We start from the raw sequence: 26233 nt of genomic DNA on the forward strand, positions 1-26233 counted from the left end.
TTGTGGATAATGAAGTAGGTTTTCAAAATTTTGCAGAGAGATTTAGGCCAGTTAGAAGAATAGACTGAGCGATGGCAGATGGAGTTTAATACTGATAAGAGTGAGGTGCTATATTTTATTAGGAATAATCCAAATAGAAATTACATGGTAAATGGTAGCGCATTGAGAAATGCAGTAGAACAGAGTGATCTAGGAATAATGGTGCATAGTTCCCTGAAGGTGGAATCTCATTTAGATAGGCTGGTTAAGAAAGCTTTTGGTGTGTTGGCCTTTATAAATAAGAGCATTGAGTATAGGAGTTGGGATGTAATGTTAAAATTGTACAAGGCATTGGTAAGGCCGAATTTGGAGTATTGTGTACAGTACTGGTCACCGAATTATAGGAAAGATGTCAACAAAATAGAGAGAGTACAGAGAGGATTTACTAGAATGTTACCTGTATTTCAGCACCTAAGTTACAGGGAATGATTGAACAAGTTAGGTCTTTATTATTTGGAGCGTAGAAGGTTGAGGAGGGACTTGATAGAGGTATTTAAAATTATGAGCGGGATAGATAGAGTTGACGTGGATAGGCTCTTTTCATTGAGAGTAGGGGAGATTCAAACAAGAGGAAATGAGTTGAGACTTAGGGGGCAAATGTTTTTAAGGGTAACATGAGGAGGAATTTCTTTACTCAGAGAGTGGTAGCTGTGTGGAATGAGCTTCCAGTAGAAGTGACAGAGGCAGGCTCGGTATTGTCATTTGATGCACAATTAGATAGGTACATGGACAGGAAAGGAATGGAGGGTTATAGGCTGAGTGCGGGTTAGTGGGATTAGGTGAGAGTAAGCATTCGGCACGGACTAGAAGGGCCGAGATGACCTGTTTCCGTGCTGTAATTTTTATATGCTTTATATGGTTATATTGTCGAGATTCTCTAATATTGAATGGAACAATTGAACTGCTAAATGTTAAATTTTGTTGTTTCCCAAGAAACTAAAGTAAAGCACACTTCTACCTAGACTCTTCTTGTCTCTGAATTCAGTTTCTGGCTATGAAACTATGATGGGCTTAGCACTAATTTCCCTTTGATTCAGCTGCTTAATTTTTTTTCCGTTACATTAGACTAAGAATAATCACTCGATAAAATACATAGATTATGCAATTAGCCGGGAGGATATTAATTCACCTTGTTTCGATATCACTCTTCGTTTCTCAGTAACATTCGGCATTCCTGATAGAATGGTGCAAGTTGTCAAAGAGGGCATGAAATGGAACCGAACACGACGACCTGGTTTGAATTACATTTTTCATGGTCAATGCCAGAATAATCCTGCATGAAGACATTGTCAAAGTCTTCGGCTCTTCTCTGAACTTAATGTGGGCAAAAGCTTAAATAACGAGCTTTACAAAGGGAATGGTGTGCGTGAGCAGATTTCCGATTTCTTCAATGATATCTGCGGGGGGAAATTGTCACTTTCTGAATTCGTGGCGAAAGACTGGGATAAAATAACTCCCAGATGCTGTCAGCCTAAATAACATGAAGGTGCCCGAAAGCCTGTGGCAGAAACACGTAGTGGCGTTACCTTAAATGTGCTTTGGCGCGTTTAGCTGTCGGCAAGTGATTTCCCTCAGAATTCAATGGGTCAGATCACTGAATGGCCGATAGGTATTCTTTACAATCTATCTTTCCCTGATTTACTTCAAGTGGCTGATGAGTCGATTGCATGTCACCCTGAGAAATTTGCACATTACGGACTTCAACACTTCCACGGTGAGTTATTTCATGCTGCTGTTGAATCAGAAAGGATTTTAGAATATTTTCTTTACAACAAAACCCGTACATGATCGCAGACTACAGTTGTACAAAAAGCTCCGGAGTATGGAACCTGATACTGCTGACTTGGATGCAAAGTAGTAGGTTGAGTGGACAGGTTTCATCCAGACGCATCTGTCCCGTTCTTCGACCTGAGTTTGTATATATTGACGAGCAAAATAGTTGTAAACGTTGTAATTTTGCATAATTTCCCTCCATGAAAGATGACAGAAATCCAATTGCCTCAAGTGCCCGAAATCTGAAATGAAGCACAACTTATGTACAGAATCACAGAAGGGATTAATGGCCCAGTTCCTAAAGTAAACAGTCTTAGTGAACGGATGTAGAAACGGTGGCCCAAGCGCTTCGTACCAACGAGGCTATCCTCATTTGCTTCCCGTTGGACTTTTTCCCGTTAAAGTCTTCCTATCCATGGACTGTCCATTTACATTTTGAATATTAAGAAACTGAATACCTCAAACACTTCTTCGGCACCTCTTTCCATAAACGTACTCACATAATTGGTCGAGGTGGTCCCTCAACTTCCTGTTCATTCTCTCTTGCCATTTTCATGTCCATTGGTAAATGATTCTCTAATCTGTTTGTCACTGGTTAGTCTGCAGAAGCAACAGTATTACTGCATTGGTTTGGTCAGTGATGGACCTGGATTACCAAAGCTGTCTGTCTGTCTGAACTCAAATATCTGTCCTGGTAATAGTAATTTTCCACCTGCGATGTCAGGGAATGAGCTACATAGGGTATCGAAAATAATATGAAATTAGCCGAAATTGGAAGCAATAAAGTCATCGTTTTTCTACGGATTTCCACTTCGGTATCTTTCTCGTTATCGCTGCTGTTCCGAAGCCCTCTGCGGATTCCATTTGCCGCAATTGTATGCCTTACTGTTAACCCATTGAAGATAAGAATTAAGCCGATTGGTAGCAACAGAGTTAAAATGCTATCCAGTGTATTGTAGGGAAAGAATGTGGGACTTGAGAGGTTAATAGGTTGCTATAAGTATCCACTGAGCGTGTGGTATTTGGTGGGGTAGTGGGTTGTTAATGTAGCAGAACGGATGGCGTTGGGCCAGGAAATGTGACAATGCAATCGGTCCCAGCTCGTCAACCGCAACGCGTCCTATATTGTCCTGTGGTAACTGTACCATTTAGGCATGTAGAGGCATTGTACAGGATGTCATTGTTCTAAGAAGATATATATTGTTCTCATTGTTCTAAGAGGATATATATAAGGGGCCAGGGGCTGTGAGGTGCAGAAGACAGGTCCATGTGGGCAGCAACATCTCTGGTTCCATTACACTGAACACTGGTGCACCCCAGGGCTGTGTGCTCAGTGCACTGATGATGCACAACTGTATTGCAGGATTCATCTCAAACCGTGTCATACAGTTTGCAGATAACACTACAGTGCTTATGGTAATAATGAGTTAGAGTACAGAGAGGAAGTGGAGCAGAAGTGTGAGAACAGCAACACAAGTTTGAACTTGGATAAGACCAAAAAATGACTGTGGATATTAGGAAGGTGCAGATGAACCATCCCCCTCTGTGCGACGTGACTCCTCTGTGGAGATTCAAGGGCACCACGTTTCTGCGAGTTCACATCCTGAATGACCTCAGCTGGTCCATCAACATCACCTCCCTGAACGAGGCTGCACAGCAGCGCCTCCACTTTGTAAGGATATTCAGGTACGTGAACACCCTCCATCAGCGAAATTTTGCAGGAGTCCTGACAAGCTGCATCTCCATCTGGTATGGGAGCAGCAGAGCATCGAATCCAAGGTCTCTACAAATGACTATGAGTACGGCAGAGATGATCATAGATGGTTTCCCTACCACCCTTCTGTATTGTAGGAAAAAGACTGTGGGACTTGAGAGGTTAATGGGTTGCTATAAGCTCCCACTGAGCAGGTGGTATTTGGTGGGGTAGTGGGTTGTTAATGTAGTAGGATGGATGGCGTCGGGCCAGGAAATGTAACAATGCAATCGGTCCCAGCTCGTCAACCGTAACGCGTCCTAAATTGTCCTGTGGTAACTGTACCGTGTAGGCATGTAGGGGCACTGTACAGGATGTCATTGTTTTAAGAAGATATTTATTGCTCTCATTGTTCTAAGGGGATATAGAAAGGGGCCGGGGGCTGTGAGGTGCAGAGAGAAGACAAGCGGAAGACAGGGAGAGGACGATATGCAGTCCGTGGAGAAAGACAATAACTAGCAAGACCAGAAGGAACCCCAGGTGGGGACGAAACATCCCAGGTGAAGAACGCGTTCGCTGGCGTGGGTGCTTCATCACACCTGTTCCTGGCCCCATATGAGTCGTGTGGGAGTGGGATTAACCACACGTTGATAAGTATTGCTTGAATCGGGGAAAGGGCAGTTGCACAGCCGTGGGTAGTTAAGCTAAGCCGCTTTCCGCAATGAAGTGTCATTTATGCTAATATTTTACCTTACCAATAAACAAGTGTAATACTGTGATCCGGGGTACAGTCTCATTCTTGTCGCGGATACCTTTTTTCTCTGATACCACGTTCCTGCTTTGTCGGATAATTTTCCGTCCATAACATCCAGTAATTCGATTCCTTTCCACACGGGTAAAGTAGCGTATTCATGTGTGAGGGCTCAACGCCACGGTTTGTTGATGACATAAGGTTCAACAACTACGTAAAACGGGGCAAGTCTTCCACAACTCACTAAAACCACGGTCATCATAACCACCGTTGCTGTTCTCACAGTGCAGTATCGTTCCCGCAGCTTGCGACAACATATTACAACTGGAGGCAGGAACACATAATGGCGTTAGCATAAATATGCATTGGCGGGATTAGCTGTCGGCAATTGTTTTCCCTCCAGTCTTCAATGGAGCAGATCACTGAATGGCCGATAGGTATTGCTCACAATCTCTGTTTCCATGATTTACTTCAAGTGGCTGATGAGTAGCATGCATGTGACCCTGAGAAATTTGTACTTTACTGAGTTCAACACTTCCACGGTGAGTTATTTCATGCAGCTGTTGAATCAGAAAGGAAAAATAAATGGATTTTAAAATATTTTCTTTACAGCAGTAACCGCACATGATCCTACAGCACAGCTGTACAAAAAGCTCCAGAGTATGGCACCTGATGCTGCTTCCTTGGATGCAAAGAAGTAGGGTGTGAGGACACGTTTTATCCAGACGCATCCGTCCCGTTCTTCAAACTGACCTTGTAAATATTGACGAGCAACATAGTTGTAAACGTTGAGATTTTGCTTAATTTGCCCTCCATCAAAGATGACAGAAATCCAATTGCCGCAAGTGCCCGAATTCCGAATTCACAACTCAGGTTCGGAATCGCAGAAGGTATTAATGTTCAAGTTCCTAAAGTAACGGATGCAGAAACGGCGGCCCAAGCTGTTCCTACCAACTAAGCTATCCTCATTTGCTCCCCTTTGCACCTTATCCCGTTAAAGCCTTCCTATCAATAGACTGTCCAATTACATTTTGACTGTTGTGGAAGTGTATACCTCAAACATTTCCTCGGCACCTCTTTCCATAAACTTACTCATTTCATTGGTCGAAGTGGTCCCTCCATTTCCTACTAATTCTCTCTCGCCACTTTCATGTCCATTGGTAAATGATATTCTGAACTGTTTGTCACTGGTAACTCTGCAGAGGCAACAGAACTACTGTATTAGTCGGGTCAGTGATGGACCTGGATTACCAAAGCCGACATCATCATGGTCAGCAATGAAATTGTCCAGTGTGTGTGCAGTAATTGTTCTGGAAAAACAGCAGTTAAAATATTTTTCATGACAGGAAACCGCATTCAAGTTCGGTTCTGCAATATAAAACTCTACCCATCTTTGCAGAGCGAATGATTCAATGAAAACGCTTCTCGATTCCCAGACCATTACTTCTACCCAGTGAATACAAGCGGCATATGTTTATGCAATTTCGGATTCTGTTTGCACAGATCCCCATACGAATCCAGATTTCACTTTGAACGGATAGGTAAAAAAAAAATCTTTGTGAGCGGAATTCATTGTAAATGTAACAAATTCCGTTTCGTCTTACAAATAAAAATACGTTTCCAAATCTGGGAAATGACAGGAGGAAAAGGCAAAGAGCTGAAATAGAAGGATATCTCCTCTTCCTGTTTTCATCTCTCACCTTCTGGAGCTTGTGCATATTCATCAGGTTGTGTTTTATGTTGCAAATTATTTCAAAACCCTTAAACACTTTCTCAATTTTATTGCACACAAACATACAACTGATCGTATCTCGCAATTCTGCAAGCGCCAATCTATAACCGATTAACGACATCTCACCTGACTGTAATCAATCTGACCAGTGATGCACAGCAATTCTTTCTTGCTGTTCTAAACCATCTGCTTGAAACAACAGAAAACTTACACGTTTATTCGACGCACACGGTACAGTTTTTTTTTCCAAAGGTTAAGCATTCCTAATGTATATTTACACGTATACAGGGTATTTTGACAGTTAAATTCACTATGAGACATCAGAGGAAATCATATCGGCTGTGTAAAGATGATCAAAGCACGACATTCTCATGTTCCCCGGTGATTTCCATTATCTGAACCCACTGAACACAACCGTGCAGACGAACTAAATATAAGAGTGCAACAGGATTTGCAAATAAACAACACTGAATTCCATTTAGATTTACGAAAATAAAAATGTGCGGGCGCCCGGAAATATAAACATGGCCTACTGTGATGATAGAAAAAAAGAATGAATATTTTTCCTTATCCGCTGGGTCACATCTAATATAAGTACAAAAATAACAACAAAAGACGAGGTTAAATGTCTTTATGTCCACTGATATTTCCGACTCGTTGGTACATTGACCTTGCAACTCTCTCATCTGAACGATAAGATGCAGGGAAATTCTGCCCACAACGCACAACCATCTCCTGTTGTGCAAGGCACAATAAATACGATTAATGATTACATATTTGAGGCATTGATTCTGCAGTTCGTAGTTTGTGTGTTATCAGCATTTTATTTGCTGCAAGGGAGTAGGGATTGACAATGAAATACATAACCAATATGTTCTGATATCCAGCGACAGTGTGATCACTGATTGTAGGGTATCCTCACTAGTGGTGTGATTGTGCTGTAGAGCATTTTTTATAAACAGGGATATTTATATTATTTTGTGGTCATACGTATTGCTTTTGCTGCCAATTATGAGATTGGACAAGCAATGGGTTCACCAGAATTCATGAAGATGTTTCTGAATAAGCAGTGATATTCTCTGCGTGAGAGATCGTGGGAATGAATGTGATGTGATAATAACATTGTAGAATTGAGGGATCTGGAGATGAGGTGACATGTGTTCGGTAGCATGTTAGAATCAGCACTGGTTTCACCGCGTGGGCAGTGATGTTCCTTTAGTCCTGTCGTTGTAGTAATGGACCCCTTGGAAGGAGGGAAATAACCTCTGTTTCTCTTTACAGCCCAGAAAAATCAAATTATCTGTCTCGTAAAAGTAATCCTTCTCAATCGATCTATCTATCTATTTATGCACCTGTCTATCTATTTATATACGCCCATTGGCGAATAAATTAAAATCTCTTTCTTTTAAATAGTGGATGTGACAATTTTTATGGAATATGCGGAGTTATAACTAGAAAACCGATGTATACATGAAATGACTGTGAAAACTGTGCAAGGTAAAATTCTGAAAGAACATCAACGGGTTATGTCCGAGCTGATTTGTTTGTTGCTATATTCATAACTCCTTTTTAATTATTTGTAGCAGTGTTGATTGTCTGTCGTATCCGAAGATGCTCTAACTTGTGAAGGAAGAATTTCATAGCGAAAAAGCTGTTGCTCTGGGACAGTTCCACTCTCTTGGCCCCAAAAGTCTTGGTCCAATGGCAGGAAAAAACGTCAAGATTGGAGAATACAGCGGTAGCCATGACACCTTCCGTGCCTTGTTTTGTCATTCGCTCTTCATGAAGTTTTCTGCAACGTCTTGTTTGTTCTTACATCTTGTAGTTGGTTTCATCCGCCGAGTCCGGGAACTGGCTTCAAATGCTGGTGTAAGTAAATCCCTAACTCACGAGGGTTCAATTTTCCCGGCTACCCCCACCTGGTTTAGCCAGCCTGTTGAAACGCCGTACCGGGGGTTGCCACTCTCAGATGCAATCAGTAAGTCGGAGTCACCGGTAGGAGCTGGATGTCAGGAGAGGCTTACAAGTTGACGAGCTGCCTCTGGGTAGAGTACAACAGGCCCACCACCAGAGGTGCAAATATGTAACTATTTATAACATTTTAACATGAAGGGTCTTGGAGATTTTATTTTGTCACGAATCTTAAGCTTAGTAACTTTCATGGCATGCACATCGTGCACTAAATAAGTATCACATCTGATCTTTAGCAGAGCACAATGACTCCTTGTTAATGACAGGGAGTTTTTTTTTAAGCGTAATACGAAGTACATATATATTGTGCAAAAAAAAAACAATGAAATCTGCAAAATAATGATGATTACGACCAGAATTATATGAGAATGTAGGAACCTGCACCAAATTTCAAGCGTGTGCGGATGGTTGATCAGGATTTTCAATTGGAGTCATCTAAGGACACAGGGTTATTCACTTACTAGAAAGTGTTGTTCTGCCAACTCTGCTACAAAATTCCAAATGGTATCTCTCCGGTGAATACAATTACTGTCATTCCACCTTCAGGAACACATATCCATATATTACATTAAGAAAACAGCTTAAAAAATTGCCTGTCATTAACAGAGATTCATTGTGCTCTGCTAAAGATCAGATTTGATACGTATTTAGTGTACGTTGTACATGCTATGAAAATTATTATTTATTAATATATCTCAAATTAGCAACTTAAGCTTCGTGACAAAATAAAATCTCCAAGACTTTAATTGTAAAATGTCATTAACAGTAAGTCCGCTGGTGGCGTAGTGGCATCAGTGCTGGCCTTCGGGGCGAGATGTCCCGATTTGAATCCAGCCGACACGTTTGCACGCTCTCCATCTTTGCTCGGTTAAGAGAGTTGTTGATCTCTTAAAAAAAAAAATCTCACCCGGCCAAAAGCAGTGGCAAACCACTGTTGTAACTTGCCTCGTTCACGGTTTCCCTATACGGCAGAGCGGCGTGGAAGGAAATCATCCGTTTACTGGAAAATTCCAGATGCGACATACCTTTCATAATATGAAGTTACTGTATTTGTGTTCCTGAAGATGGGAAACCCACGATATACCCTGAGCCGTTAGTGGTAGTTGATGATATTCAATAAATGTTTCCGGTATTTATTTCACCAGTACAAAAGCAACATCTTCAGGATGAGAATGACAGGAGAGACGCCATCAGGAATTTTGTAGCTTAATTGGCAGAACAAGACTTTCTGGCAAGTAAATAGACCTGTGTCGTTAGATAACTCGAATTGAACATCCAAATCTACCATGCTCACAAGCTTGAAATTTCATGCAGTTTCCTGCATTCTCATTGCATTAAGATTGTAGTTATCATTATTTTGCCGTTTTCATTGTTTGATTTTGCAACCATCTGCCTGACCTTTGATTGACTGAACGATATTATCACCCTGAAATAATTATCACCGAATGAATATTTCTTGATATCATTGTCTCACTTTCTGGAGAATTTCCCTTCCTCCAGTGTCATAGAAACATAGAAAACCTGCAGCACAATACAAAGTCTTCGTCCTACAATGCTGTGCCGAACATGTCCTTACCTTGGAAATTACCTGGAGTTACATATAACTCTCTATTTTTCTAAGCTCCAGGTACCTGTCCAGGAGTCTCTGACAACACCCTGCCGTACCTGCCTCCACCACCGTTGCCGGCAGCCCATTCCACGCAATCACCATCACTATGGAAAAAAAAAACTTCCTGCTGACATCTCCTCTGTACCTACTTCAAAGCACCTTAAAACTGTGCCCTCTCGTGCTAGCCAATTCAGTCCTGGCAAAGAGCCTCTGGCTATCCACACGTTCACTATTCCATACACCTCGAACAGATCACCGCTCTTCCTCAGACGCTCCAAAGAAAAAAAGCAGAGTTCATTCACCTTATTCTCGTCAGGCATGCTCCCTAATCCAGGTAACATCTTTGTAAATCTCCTCTGCACACTTTCTATGGTTTCCATATCCTTCTTATACCTGGAGAGAGAAAAAAAAAAGATCTTCATGTTGTTACCTAACACACCTTCAACACTCCTCTTTCGGAACTTCCTCCGTCAGCAACGGGGGTATAATTCCCTACAAGGCCCCCAGCCCGTTCTGCATGATCTGCGGGTATCACATCACTCCCTTGTCCACTATCCTTCCCGACTAATCTCTTCCCTGGCACATATCGGTGCAAGTGTTACATGTGCCCTACTTGCATCTGCACGTGCTCCCTCATTACAAACTGTTTAGACCCAATATACAGTAGATTCCGGTTCCGCATTGTGGAGCACTATCGCTTCGCATTCACCCTTTAAAATCCATGCTTACTGACATTGGCGAATGAACTTGTAAACATTCCCCAGGGGTCCGATCCAGACGGATCTGCGGCCGGTCTATAAGAATGGAGCCCAATGAATCCCAGGTAGATTGGCAAAATTAGTTTCAAACTGCCTTGCAGCAGGATTAATAGATTAACATTGGAGACATGCTCTGTGACTCGCCTTCTAACATGCTCTACTTTGTGTCCACGGATGACACGGAACAAGAGTATGATGGAATATTCCACACTTAAATCTTCAGCAAGTCAATAGGAATGTTGATGCCATCCAGTGAAGGACCGCGCTTCATCACATTTCATTCTGCAGTGTGTACGTGGTCAGTGCTTGTCCGGGCAGCACCTCCAGCGTCTGAGCATTGACCACATTTGCCGGGAAACGTCACCACCTCAGAGTCCCCGTGAGAGTCAGAATCCTGCTTTGCCGAGAAATATATCTCCGTCCGTCACTGTTCTTCACCCCGTCTTCCCGTTCGCGACTTGAAAGGCTGCAATCCTAAAAATCATTGCCATCGGAGGCGCAACTGGAGACAGATAACAAATGACGCCTTGGTAAGAATACAAATATCGCAGAAATCAACAAATTAAAACTTGATACGAGCGTTGATGTATTAATGAATGAAAGGCATGTATTGATTACTGGCGGAGTAGGAATTGAAGTGAATTGCTGTCGCAACAAATGGCAGCTGTTTCCGAACTACTGATAAAAAACAATTTAAAAGAAAAGGTGAATCACACGGTGAGGATAGCGCAGTCAGCGCAATCGTATTCAAAGTGCGAAAGTGGAAAAGCGTTTGATCAGCACTCAGATCGTCTAAAATAAGCCCAGAGCCAAGCATCAGTTAGAATTCCACAATGGATACAGAGTGGTAAGTCAGCCCGCGGTGATAATAACAGGCCCGCACATCGCACATCGATACCAGTTCCAATGGGTACAGAGTGGTGAGTCAGCCCACAGTGATAATAACAGTCCCGCACATCGCACATCGATACCAGTTCCACAATGGGTACAGAGTGGTGAGTCAGCGCACAATGATAATAACAGTCCCGCACATCGCACATCGATACCAGTTCCACAATGGGTACAGAGTGGTGAGTCAGCCCACAGTGATCATAACAGTCCCGCACATCGCACATCGATACCAGTTCCACAATGGATACAGAGTGGTGAGTCAGCCCACGGTGATAATAACAGTCCCGCACATCGCACATCGATACCAGTTCCACGATGGATACAGAGAGGCGAGCCATCCTCCAGTGAGCCGTGGGCCGCACATCGACACCAGTCACACGATAGATACACACGTGAGGCTTTCTCCAGGCAACCGAGGGCTACACATTGGTACAAGTTCCACACTGGATGCAGAATGGTGAGACTTTGTTCTTCCAATAAGCCGCGGACCGCCCATCGGTCCGAGTTCCACAAATGACACGGAGAGGGTTGTTCCACAAAAGCAGAAAAAAATGGGATTGAAATGTGAGTTTGAACACACCCTCTGTTCTGCACATACGAAACTGGCGTCGAGGTGGAAAATGAGAAGGCACTGAATGGAGAAATGTAACAGAGATAGTCAAGGTCACAGATTATTACTACAGAGAAATAGGCTCTTCGGTGCATCGAGTTCATCCCTCTATGATCTTCCGCTGTGCCCTATTTATCTGCATCCTCCGCTCTCTCTCATCCACGTACCGACACAAGCTTAACTGAAATGATACAATTGAATCCGAATCTACCAGTTAGGCTTGCAGTTCCTTCCACACGCGCTCGACCCTCGGAGTGAGTAACTGCATAGACTTCTTGCATATTTTAACGTTCTCCCCAGGCCCATGAGCTCTAGTTGTTGATTCACTCAGAGGATAGAATATAGCACAAAGAAATTTACAGCATATTAACGGCCCTACTGTAATTCTGTGCCGTATATGTAACCCACTCTAGAATCTCCCTAGACTTTCCAGAGCGCCTCTCTCTCTATTTTTGTAAGCTCCATGTACCTGTTTAAAAGGCTTTTTAAAGACCCAATTTTATCCGCTTTCACCACCTCCGCCGGCAGTGCATTCCTTGCACACACCACTCTCTTTGTGGAAAACTTACCCGTGGTATACTCGCTGTACCTATGTCCAAGCACCTTAAAACTCTTCTCCCATGTGTTTGCCATTTCAGCCCTGACGAAATAAAAAGAACGTCTGCTTATGCACATGATCAATACCTCTCATCATCCTATACACCTCTTTCAGGTCACCTCTCATCCTCCGTTACTACGTGGAGAAAAGGCCAAGTACACACAGCCTGTTCAGCTAATGTATGCCCTCCACTCCAGGAAACATCCTTGTAAATCTCCTCTGCACTGTCTCTCTAGTATCCACACACCCTCTCTATACTGTTTGTATTATTGACCCTGGATGGGGAAAATCTGCCTGCATTCACCATATTTATCTCCCGAACTCTTCCTTGCAAATTATTGAAGCTTGTTGATATTTCAAAACTGTTAGTAGGTGGCCAGAGAAGCCCACGATATTCTGTCTGTGGCCTTACCAATGTGTTGTGCAGAATCAACATAACGTCTAAACTCGAGTACACAGTGATCTGATTTTGAAGGCCAATAGGATCAGAGCTCAATAGGAGCCGAAATGCCCGTGACGCCGATTTGCTGTAATTATCGATCTCTACCGCCAGGTCTCTTTTTTAAATGCAGCGCACTACAGTCTACATATTCAATATGTGCTTCGAAATCTGTTGTACCTTTCTGCACAACGCAGATCATCTCACACTTTTGTGCGTTAAATGCCACCTGCTTTTTTTCAGCCAATTTCCTAGCCAGTCACATCAAACTACAAGCTTGGATAGAGTTCCTGGCTGGAACAATGCTCCCAACCTAGGAATTGTCAGAAAATTATTCTGATTCTGATATCTACATCGACATCTAAGTCATTAGCATACATGATAAATAACAACCGGCCTAACACCAATCCGTGCTGCAGACTTGTCAGAATCAAAGCATCAACCATCGACTCTCTGCTATTCCAGAAAAGAACCTTCATCAAACCGTCATGAAGCCGTATCTAAATTCGCGTGGGTGTATAACTTTTTCTTCGAGAGGTCCCTGGAATATTACTCTCGATCTCTTTGATGATTGTTACAGGATGATTGTCTACGTTAGAACCAACACTTATCAGAAAATCTCCCATTTCAGCAGCTGACGTCAGATGTCTTGAAAAGTACATTGGCAACGTTCATATTATTTTTTGTTTAAAAGTTAACAACTTGTAACATCCCTTGGGGATACGAATTCATGTCAGGGTAATAGAGTCAGAAAAATACTTTTATTAACTGTTTTTGTAGCTGCTTGTCCCTCATGCGACAGACATCATAACCACACTAATTGCCTCAGTGGGATTGCTCTCACTTGTATATAACTCTGTAACACCAGTGAGCAGTTGGATCGTTCCGTACAACTGAACGCTGCCTCTAACGGAATATGGGATATCCAGCGATTTACTACATCACCTGCATTTTCTATCCTGCAATCGTAGCGATCGGTATTCCTGGTAAGGTACTGGAGCTGGTCACTCAGTGTATGGTCTCGTCGTCATTTTGCTTTTGTCCCGCTCCACTGTTTAGACTTTTACTGAGCACAGATACTAATTTCGTCTGAAATTTGTTTCCAGAATTGTAGACTCAAGCACATGATAGTTTCTTATTCAGATTCCATATCTTTTCTGCTTTATGCTTATTATTTCGTTTTGTCAATTTCGTTGGTGCTGATATTGCCATAGTTCTATAGTTACACTTGCTCGGCTCTCTGAACCGACAGTGGTCGCTTTTCCTGACCCAAAGTTGTTTCAACTGACCGGCCCGTCGATTAAACTTAGCCACTAAATTATAACTTACGCATTAAATCTCATGATTTAACTACAATTAATCCCTTCAGTTACTTCACCTCAATTAATGGAAATGGTGTTGCATATGGAGCGATCGACCTTCACTGGTACGTGAGACGTGAAAATCAGATGCCCGGTTCTAATCTATCGGAAAGTCGCCAACCCATTGCTAATTCTGTCTATTATTGTCCAGCCAGAGTGCACGGGCAGAATCCGCACAAATTAGATTTCTTGTTTTCACTTCCAAAAATAAAACACAACATTGGAAAAAATGGTGGGACTTCAGACAAATGCAGCTAACGATAATTCTGTATTGTTATTTTTATCATTCTCCAAATTTCTTGCAGTTAATTTAATAGCGATTCTGATCCTACCTCGGGGAAAATGCGGACTCTCCAAATGCATCACCCGTTACCTGGTTGGAATGGCAACAGCGGATCTGATGGTGATTATCGTTCATGCTTTACTGGAACAGACCAACAATATCTACATTTATTCCAGATCTCTGCTCATCACTCCTGTATGCGCTCTGATACTTGAATTATTTGTTATCACGAGGTACTGGTCTGTTTGGTTTACGGTCAGTTTTACCTTCGATCGTTTCATCGCAATATCTTGTCGAAAGCTCGGGGAAAGATACTGCACTGAGAGAACAGCAACGGTGGTTATGGTGACCGTGGTTATACTGAGTTGCGGGAAATGTCTCCCGTATTACTTTGCCCTTGAACCTTACGTCATTATTGACAACATACGGTGGCGTTGCGCATTCTCACAAGAATACGCTACTTCTCCCGTGTGGAAAGGATACGTAATGTTGGATAGCATTGTTACACCTTTGCTACCAATCGGATTAATTATTGTCTTCAATGGGTTAACAGTCAGAGGGCTTCGGAAGTGCAGCGACAATATGAAAGATACCGAGGTAGAAAACCGCAGAAAATCGATGATGTTATTGTTTGTAATTTCTACTAATTTCATATTACTTTGGATGCCCTATGTAGTCCATTCTCTGAAATGGCAAGCAAAACATTTCTTATACCGGGGAACTCAAATATCTGTCCTGTTACCCAGAGGAAATTCAGACAAGAGCTGAGGAATGGAATGAAGTTTGTGTTCACGTTAAATGGCCATCTGTGTAGATAATTGTGTCATAATTGTTATTCAGCAGAGTTTTAGATTACGTCAGAACGTTTGGCAAAATGCCATAAAATCAAACAATCATGTGCCTGGTCATCCTGAAATGAATGATTTCCAAACTATCACAGAGACTTCACAATCATCCGCGAAACGGTACCGCAGAATAAAAGGCAAGACCAGCAGGCTCCGGGACAACTTCATCAACCAGGCTACCAAACTGATTAACTCACGCTGATTTGTGTGTTTTTTCTATGTTACATTGACTGTTATATTTATTATAAATTACTGTAAGTGCAAATTACACATTTAGACGGAGACATAACCTAAAGGTTTTTATTCCTCATGTTTGTGAAGGATGCAGGATATTAAGTCAATTCAATCACAAGGGGAGGAATGACTTCCGGACATCTCGGGGTTCAGATGTTTCAAAATGCTCATAGTCGGGTAAAAGAGAATAAAGGGAAAACGTTTTAAATACAGAGACAGTGCGATAGTATCACAACTGCAGAAAGGGAAGACACTATGATGGGATTGTATGTTAATAGACTGTGAGCAGAACTCAGAAATAGGAAGTGAACAAACACTCGTTTGAGAGTATTCTGTACAGAGATCTCATCACAAAACGAAAACAACACACAGAGACAGTGAATGATCGGGAGATAGATTTTGCACAGATGCCATATTAACACGGCTGTTGTCACAGGCAACCTCAGGGTTAAAAGATTAAAAGGTTTAGACGTGACAAAGTTTCTCAGTTGTGTCCAGGAAGGAGACCTGGCACCATAAACGGGCAGGCGGTCAAGCGAACAATACATCCTAGAACTATTACTGGAAAGTGAAATGTGTCCGTTAACAGATCTCTCCGCGGGTCAGTATTTCAGAACGATAGAGCACAGCTATTCCACATTTACTAATACCTTCCACAAGGATAGTATATTTCCCAGGGAGTGCAACATTGATGAATGTGGATACAGCGAAAAAGGGCAGTTGCACTGGAACATGCAGACGCTTAGAATTAAGAGCTGCATATTGGGAAATATTTGATTTGTGCTTAATGTGGTCCTACAGAACGACAAATAAAGGAGCCCCTCGACACATCAGATCGTTTGAAGGGCTTCGGACTACTTTACAGGTATATGATGTTAGTCCCATACCGCCCACTCAAGGAGGCTACAGATATACGCTGGTACTAATAGATACTTTTACCATGTTTCCCTGGTTTCCCAGGTACTGCAAACACAGCAAAGGCCTCTGCAAAAATACATTTTGTAAAGGAATTGCTCTTCTGGGGACTATCCCGGAGTATCAATTCCACTTGCTGGGGTCTATCCCGGAGTATCAATTCCACTTGCTGGGGACTATCCCGGAGTATCAATTCCACTTGCTGGGGACTATCCCGGAGTATCAATTCCACTTGCTGGGGACTATCCCCGAGTATCAATTCCACTTGCTGGGGACTATCCCGGAGTATCAATTCCACTTGCTGGGGACTATTCCGGAGTATCAACTCCACTTGCTGGGGTCTATCGCGGAGTATCAATTCCACTTGCTGGGGACGAGACCGAAGCAACGAAACGGATTCAGTCACATATTTCACAGCTCACATAATGGAGGATGTCATGGCTCTTTTAGGGATCTAACAGAGATTTCATAAACACTGTTAACCACAGTCAAGAGAAAGTGTGGAAGGATGAATCAAACACTGAAAAACTATGATTGCAAACGTGGTGGAACATCATGGAACAACGTGGCTTGTAGCTTTGCCTTTTGCCTTGATGATAATATGGAATACATTAGCCTATTCAACAGGTTACTCACCTTATAAACTTATGACTGAAAGGGACATAAAATGTTTTAGGATTAAATTTGTCAGACAGGAAATCGATGGGATTTTGTCAGGAAAGTTGGTCAACAATGCCAGAAATTGTGAAAGAGGCCAATTATGTGGCAATCCACCAAAAGGGGAAGATGAAACAACAGAGCCTACTTTGAGTCACAGGTCAGTCTGGATTCTAAATTCTTCAGGACAAAGCGTGATCATTAGAATACAGCAACATTCTCTATTTTTAAATCAAAGCTTCTGTTGGGTCTAGGAAATTATAGGCGAACAAGTTCATCAGTGGACAAAGTACAAACCGTGGGTGGTACCATATCAACGAGCTGATATTTCTGGTGGAGAAACAGGTATGTTATTACCATCAGTGCCAGATGTACATGATAGCACTGATTTGGGTGAGTTGAGGATGGAAAAAGTGTTCCAAGAAGTTTGGGGAGAGTCCTATCAATGGGGTAATAGTCATTTCCCTCACCCAGAGAGCAGGGCCGTTCGTCAAAAAAATCAAAGGGAAAGGAAAATATCCGAGAGCCTGTTCCCCCATTTCCGAAACAGAATTGGGTGAGTAAAAATGGATGCCTTGAGTCCAAAGAGAGTCCGTATTCGATGGTCTAGAAAGAAAAATAGAAATAATTTAAGATTTTCACTGAAAATATGAGCAGATCTCACCCTTGTATTTTACTGGTTTCATTCAATATGATGAGAATGTTGTATTTTGTTGTGATGTTATTAACCATGATTGGGCCAGAGACAGTTTGTTCCAGGAATAGTATAGCGTTCATTTGTGTCAATAGTGATAACATTGTTTGGAAAACACTCGGTAAACCCAAAACAAATCCTCTCAACGGACCTGGGTGGTACGAATTAACAAAAGAGAAACAGAGGATTGAAATTTGTTTTATACAATGTAATGTAGGAGAACTTCCACACCCAACGCATTGATACAGATGAATACCTGTGGGTATATGTGGCCACCAATCCCTCATTTGACTGCAGACTGGACACGTGTTGTGGAGGCGGCCACAGAAATAATCCATCACTGGACCGAACACACTAAACTAACTAATACACATTTGCTTTCTGGTAAAGCAAATGAACTGCTCAGCTGCCCAGGGTTTTGGAGTACATTTAGGAATTGTGGGGCAGATGCTCAAAAATATCCTTGGATAAGAATAGTAACACATGCTGTTGTAATACTATTTTATGTACCCTCATAAATGATTGCTCAATGCATATCAAACGAGAAGATGGAAGGTAGAACTAATGGAAAATAAAAGCGGATAATTATTTCAGGAAATACGGAGAATGCGGTCAGTATAAATTCGGTAAATTTAGTTCGTAAATGTTAATATTTCATACAGAATATAACCGCTCCACACCTACTGGGGTTCCGTAGGAGTCCTCTGGGCATCCAACCGCATGAATTGGGGATAGTGATTCCAAGATAAATATCTTTGAATGAAGAAGAGGCAGATGTTGGCCAGAAGAAACTACAGAGTAATCAAGGACAGAGGAAGCAAACAAACAGGTTGTCTTTGCTTTCCAAAGATTTGGTTGTCACTGAATTGATTCTTGTTCTGGGATTATGCAAATTGAGCAATTTAATGTGGACGCAAGAAGCTTCGTACAATGATTTGCTAATCCCAAGACCATTCTCAGACAAGTAGTTATTTAATCAAAGCAACTGCGTGAGTTCCCAAGGAATTTAAGTTAATGTCCTGCTAAATCTGAGACCGTTCTCACAGGAATAGGTGCTTACTATGTATACTGCCAGACCTACAAAAGAGGCAACCTGTAATCTCGTTGGACTCTGTCTGTTGCCCCCACTTAGCTGGTTTAAAGCAGTCAGATTGAAACCAATTATAAATTGGAAAGGCAGGGGTGGGCAGAGTCATGACACAGTGTTGGCTTTAGCCCTGTACAATGACCAGTGAGAAGGTGATCTAAATAGCCCAGGTGACCGGGAGTCAATGGGATGGAGATCCACATGATGAGAAACACTATAAGAGCCAGGAACTCCAAATACACCTGGACGATAACCCTTCAGCAACGAGAGACCAAACATCTCCGAAGCGGAGAAGCCCACGGACACTTGGAGATTGGGAGCGCAAGGAATGTCTGGCCAGCGTAGAGTGCTTTTCCCAGTAGGGAAAACTGCTGGGGACTCCGTCCAATCCTTCTGTAACCCCACTGGCGACGCCTTCTGACATTGAAAAGGGCCCATTAATTCCGTCTCTCTGCCTTTAACCAGCTAATTAGTTTTGACTCCACAAAAGTGCATTATCTACAATCCAATGTGCTTATCAGAAAATGTTTTACATATCACCCATACCACATTCATCTTCCCAATTGTCCATCTGTTTGTCCTTTACCGAACCCACGCTTATTCTGCCAACGCTATTGTTGCTGTTCATCCAGTCCCGTGGGTGGGGATGTGGGGTCTGGGTCAGTGTGTCTGCCTGTAGCACACTGTGTACAGAAAACAATGAACGTTTGACTATCTGTGTTTCAGTGTATTGAAAATGTGCATCTGCATCTTGGGCTCAGTGTGGGACAGAATGACTCTGCTGTCTGGGAGTATGGAACTGATTAGCTGCCGGTTACTCTGTGCTCTGTGACACAACTTGTGTGTGAGAGAGGAGCGGCTGCTCTCAACCTTGTCCCTTGACAGGAGGGGAAATCGGATTTGAATGAACTCTTTCTCTGTGGGTAGCAGAGGAAAACTGGGTCGATGAGGGAGAGGTAAAAGACAGACGGCTGGTACGAGCGCGCTCGCGCACACACAAACACACACACACACACACACACACACACACACACACACACACACACACACACACACACACACACACACACACACACACAACACACACACACACACACACACACACACACACACACACACACACACACACACACACACAAACACACACACACACACACACACACACACACACACACACACACACACACAGAGTCACATATCGATAGTCACTTATCTGTCAGTGTGTCTGGCGCTTGTCATTCATTTCCTGCCATTATACATGCATTCATATTACAATTCATAGTACTATTTTTATTACTCTCCGGTCTGCAATTCGATCGGGGACTGAAACATTTCTTCTCTATTTTAATGTGACCTCTGGCAGAATTTCAGTAGAGACTTTCCAGCACGATCTGTGTGTAGTTTGGATTTCCAGTATCTGCAGAATGTTTCGTGTGTGTGTGTGTTCCCCACACGCGCTCGTGAGTGGCCAGGATGGAGTTGAAGCACAGAAGGACAGTTAAAATGGGAAACCGCGGGGCAGGTATGTGGGATCGATCTGTCGCTGTTGGTGAACACCGTATACAGCTGTATAATTAGAAAACAAACAAACTGAAATATGTAAATGCGGCCGCTCCTTGACAAAGCTTTGTCTTTGTGTTTGGAGCCCTGCCGTTATTTCCAGCAGATGAATCACTGCTGTTGTCGTGCCCAAGCATTGTGATGCATTTGCCTTTAATCAGCCCAATATTTACATCCGAGCTAATAGTGTTGAACTAAAGTGCTTGGTCAAGTAACTGTAACCAAGAAAATTATTCAGAGGTGCAACCATATCTCTGGAGACCGAACTTTTGAATAAATCAAAGACGGTTGATTGCATCAGCTGAGAGTGTCTGCTGGATCTGTGAATTCAGGAGTAACAAAATTCATATATTCTCACTGTAATGGCATATCCCGTCATATTGCTAACACAGGAAGTTTACTATTCTTTTATTTTAGTCTTTGGAATTCTCGGTTAAGCCACAGTGTCAGCTGCCCTTGGTGGGAAACTATGTTATTTCCAATGTTATGATCGTTTCTGTTGCTGATTTCCACTGTCACCTGTCCAGCCCTGGAGTTCCGCGCTTCAGGAATGGAATGGAAACACCGGGGATGTGGATTCAGGGATCTGCATCGAAATCAAACTGATGCAGTAATTTAGCGAAACAACCTGGGCCTGTGTGTTGGTCTGTCCGTCTGCGTGTGCATGTGTGTTAGTGTTCGCGTACATGTGTGCATGGCTGTGTGTGGCCAGCAGTGGGTTGAAGGCCTGAAGGAGAGTTCAAAATGGGAAAGCGCAGGTGCAGAATGTCAGATAAGTTGGTGTCGGTGATTTTGGTTTAGAGATGAATAATTAGTCAACAAAAATCTGGAATCTGTAAATATGGCTGCTCCGTGACAAAGCTCATTCGCTGTCATTAGAGCTCCGGCATTGTTTGCACCAGTTGATTTACTGCTGTGGCAATGTCCAAGAATTTTGATGCATTTGTCTTCAGTCGGCCCAATATGTACATCGGAGGCAATGGTGTCGAACTAAAGCGCTTTTTCAACTAACTGTAGCTTTGTCAGGCGTACGATCACGTCTCTGTAGACTTATCCTCTGTATAACTCAGGGTCATTTTGAACGCATCAGCTTAGAGTGTCTGCCGGAGCTGTGAATTCAGGAGGCACAGAAGTTACAGATTCTCACTGAAATGAAGTATTCAGTCATTTAGCGGGAACAATAAGTTTACTATCCTTTTATTTCAGGCTTTATAATTCCTTCTAAGCCACGGTGTCAGCTGCCCCTGATGGGAATTGAAATTTAGTTCCAATGTTGTGGTTGCTTCTGCCGCTGCTATCCACTGTCACCTGTTCAGTCCAGGTGCTCTGCATTTCATGAATGGAATGGAAACACCATTCAAAGTGGATTATGGGATCTGTATCGGAAACAAACTGCTGCAGGAATTTAGCGATTCGGCTAACGTCTGTGGAATTCAGTGGATTAGGCAGCGTTCCTTCAGATGTTTGTGATCAATCATGGGATGTTCGGGGCTCCGTGCTTTTGGTCCTGTAGCAGCTGCACTGTATTTACGATTATTCTGTTAGCACGGCTCGCCGAGTTTGTACCAATTGTTTGTCTGTGTTTGTATGTGAACGGTTCTCTGAGTTGGGTGTAACACTGAAACCATCGATTGGTAGTAACAAGTGAACAAATGTGAGCAGTTCCATGTTGTAGCATGAAACTTGTGGATTTTCAATAAAAGTTTCTGTTGTGACTAAATGTGAACCAGTTGATGGACAGCACAATGAAGTTGTTGCAGAGCCACGTGCTGCTTCATATTTATCAATACTGGGAATTGCATTATGTTACATCTACATCTGACAGACATCTGACTACCGAGCTTGCTGCTGGCCGTAGAATTCCTCTCCTCTGCTTTCCTGAAATAAATTCAGTGGGGGGCGTCATGTCTGTCTTATGGTTCTACATTTTGCATGTGTTAACAGTATAGCTGGTAGTGTGCGCAGTAATGCTGCATTTGGGCTAGTCTGTTCCGTTTCCTGCGCCCGCTCTCTGCAAAGTCCTTCCCATGTGTGCCGCTGCTGCAGAGAATGGCAGTTCACCCTGAAGGCGTTATGTTGACGGGACATATGTAAACTGTTGGAATAACCTGTGCCTATAGAATCGGTAAGTGGATGAAAATACAAATAGTCTATCGATGGGGATACAAGATTTATTTCAGTTTGACCCTCTCTCCTCATTTAATTCACATTACTGCCAATCCAGTTGCCGCTTACTGTCACCGTCCGGTGCGTTACCTTCCAAAGCTTCCCAAAGAATGCATCTCTTCAACTGTTTTAAATAATGTTATTGTACATGTCTACACCTTTCCTGACTGTTCATTGCCTACGAATGCCATTTTCATTGAATGTTATATAAATTTAGGGAAAAAAACTGAATGTATTCATCCTGTCGATACTCCTCGTTATCTTAGACAGATCCATATGTTGACCGTTCATTCAGCTCCGCTTCAAACAATAATATTCTTGCTGTCCAACTTCTCTCACACTGGAATTATTTATCCCCTAGTAACATGTCAATAAATCACTCCTGCACTGCATTCAGTGTAATACCATTTTATTCTATGGCTGGCCGGGTATTATTGAACACACCAGTCCAAGTACAGCCTTACTTGATGTTGCACTGCCGCTTTTAGGGAACAATAGACTTTTACTTCCTCTGTTCTACTGCAATCGCCAGGGACAAACCGTTTATAGTGGATACTCCTCATTGATTGACTCTCCCAACTGCATCTCCACCTCATCTGAATTGAGCCGCATTCCACACTCCTCGGCCCACTTACAGAGCCGATCCAAATTTCTATGGAGTTCGGTATCACTATATAACCTGTATTGGTAACAGCCATACCTGTAAAATCTCGGACAATGTCTTGTATTTTGTTTTCCGACCCCCGATTCAGAAGACAGAAAACAATAAACCAAGTATAAATACCTGAGTCATATCATTAGTCAGTCCCTTTAGTCCGAAAAAAAATCTTTCCATCACCCTCTCCCCTGTACTTTGAAGCCAATTATATATCAATTCAGCCAATTTGCATGCCAGCTAACTATTAGATAGATAGATAGATAGATACTTTATTCATCCCCATGGGGAAATTCAACTTTTTTCCAATGTCCCATACACTTGTTGTAGCAAAACTAATTACATACAATACTTAACTCAGTAAAAAAATGTGATATGCATCGAAATCACCATCTCAAAAAGCATTACTAATAGCTTTAAAAAGTTCTTAAGTCCTGGCGGTAGAAATGTAAAGCCTAATGGCATTGGGGAGTATTGACCTCTTCATCCTGTCTGAGGAGCATTGCATCGATAGTAACATGTCGCTGAAACTGCTTCTCTGTCTCAGGATGGTGCTATGTAGAGGATGTTCAGAGTTATCCATAATTGACCGTAGCCTACTCAGCGCCCTTCGCTCAGCTACCGATGTTAAACTCTCCAGTACTTTGCCCACGACAGAGCCCGCCTTCCTTACCAGCTTATTAAGACGCGAGGCGTCCCTCTTCTTAATGCTTCGTCCCCAACACGCCACCACAAAGAAGAGGGCGCTCTCCACAACTGACCTATAGAACATCTTCAGCATCTCACTACAGACATTGAATGACGCCAACCTTCTTAGGAAGTACATTCGACTCTGTGCCTTCCTGCACAAGGCAACTGTGTTGTCAGTCCAGTCTAGCTTCTCGTCTAACTGTACTCCCAGATACTTGTAGGTCTTAACCTGCTCCACACATTCTCCATTAATGATCACTGGCTCCATATGAGGCCTAGATCTCCTAAAGTACACTACCATCTCCTTGGTCTTGGTGATATTGAGACGCAGGTAGTTTGAGTTGCACCATATCACAAAGTCCTGTATCAGTTTCCTATACTCCTCCTCCTGTCCATTCCTGACACACCGCACTATGGCCGTGTCATCAGCGAACTTCTGCACATGGCAGGACTCTGAGTTATATATTGAGAATAACTTACCCTATGGAAGGTCTCCACATGTATATAACACGCCCACCGATCTGCCCTCGTTGAACGGTAGACCGCGACGACTAGTCCTGACCAGCTCTGGAGAATTCCAACGCAGCGGCAGCTTGACTGTGTGGACTCCAGGGGTGCAACTTGTGCTCCATACTGAGCCTCTCTTTCACGCATCAACATCAAGGCATTTGCCAGATTTCCCTGAGAGTATGGTTCGGTCAGGGCAGACATACGACCTGTGCACATGAGCATCATTGATTACAGCGAATCCATCCTTTTGCATCTGATAGGCTCACGGAACACTCCTCCGATTTGGAGTTACTCCGGGCTCTCCACCCCCGTCTCTCCCGTCACCTGGTGATCAGCTCAGTTTTTGACCGACTTGCCAGACCACCGGCCCACAATCTCAGCTGAGTTCATCTGCTAAAACCTTAGAGACGAATTATACCCTGGAGCTCAGCCAATTCCCAGAGGAAAACCAGGACTTAGCCAATGCCTTCAGTAAATTGAAATCCAGCACCTTGTCTCCTCCCTGACAATACTCTGCGGGATGGACTGCTCAGCCAACTCGCTACTGCACAGCTTTATTCGCCCGTAACTCTCAGAATGGTCCTCCCTTCACTAGACCGGATCTACGGAGTGTGTAACAATGGATCTCCATCACAGCTTTATTCGCCCATACTACTCCGCAGCGGGCACCGGAGCGGGTGTAAAACACCTCAGAATGATCCACCCTTCACTAGACCGGATCTACGGAGTGTGTACAATGGATCTCCATCACAGCTTTATTCGCCCATCCCACTCCGCAGCGGGCACCGGAGCGGGTGTAAAACACTCAGAATGGTCGTCGCTTCATTAGACCGGATCTACGGAGTGTGTACAATGGATCTGCATCACAGCTTTATTTGCCCATACCACTCCGCAGCGGGCACCGGAGCGGGTGTAAAACAATCAGAATGGTCGTCCCTTCATTAGACCGGATCTACAGAGTGTGTACAATGGGTCTGCATCTGCCAGGTGATGGGTGGAAGCGGGTGTAACGCCAGTGGTCACTACGAATGCCGGGAGATGACCTTCCGACTTCCCAACAATTTAGCTGTATTCCAAACCTCCATGAACGAGATGCCCCTCGCCGCAGGTAGTTTCTCGTTTGGTTATAATCTGCAAACAAACGGTGGGTCATTAAGAACAAATCAGCACATGAACAAGTTTGTGCGCTGTTTTGCCGACTAACCAACATTGAAGTTGCACTTTCTCTGACCCAGGCTAGCTCACGGTGTACACAGCTCCTCTTCAACGGGTATGTGACCTTTTGCTATTGTTACGTATTCAGGCAACAATAAATATAGATGAGATAGGCAAGGGTTTAACAACAAGTTGTTTCAAGTTATTAAACACTGAAACAAACCCCCTCAAAAGTAAACAAACCCAAACGTAACCGGAAAACAGCTGCTGTGCGACACATTCACAGTTCTGAATAGCTTTGCAGTCCCAAGCAGTCTTTAAAGCGGTATTGGAAAAAAACAGTTCTTTAGAACGATATGCCGAAAGTTCAAAAGCTCACAGTACTTTTAAAAGGAGAGACTTTTTAAAGCGATGTAAATTCTCTTCCACGTCGATGTCCTTCGATTCCCCGGCGTCGAACTTTCCCACGAAGAATTTTATACTGACCTTTCTTCCCACACTATTCTCAATCCTTTCTGGTCAACCCAGGGATTAACAACGAGAGTAGTCAACGAAAA

General features: G+C 43.0%; 1 protein-coding gene across 1 annotated transcript in view; it reads left to right on the forward strand.

Moving 5' to 3' along the window:
- Nucleotides 1-3313: 3313 nt before the first annotated feature.
- LOC140721830 (uncharacterized) overlaps nt 3314-26233 on the forward strand; it is a 119920-nt gene continuing 97000 nt past the window's right edge. Inside the window, exon 1 of the mRNA XM_073036638.1 lies at nt 3314-3484. Coding sequence (XP_072892739.1) covers nt 3314-3484 — 171 coding nt within the window. The remainder of the gene's footprint in view (nt 3485-26233) is intronic.

Source organism: Hemitrygon akajei, unplaced genomic scaffold (genome assembly GCF_048418815.1).
Source record: "Hemitrygon akajei unplaced genomic scaffold, sHemAka1.3 Scf000062, whole genome shotgun sequence".
Taxonomy (NCBI): domain Eukaryota; kingdom Metazoa; phylum Chordata; class Chondrichthyes; order Myliobatiformes; family Dasyatidae; genus Hemitrygon; species Hemitrygon akajei.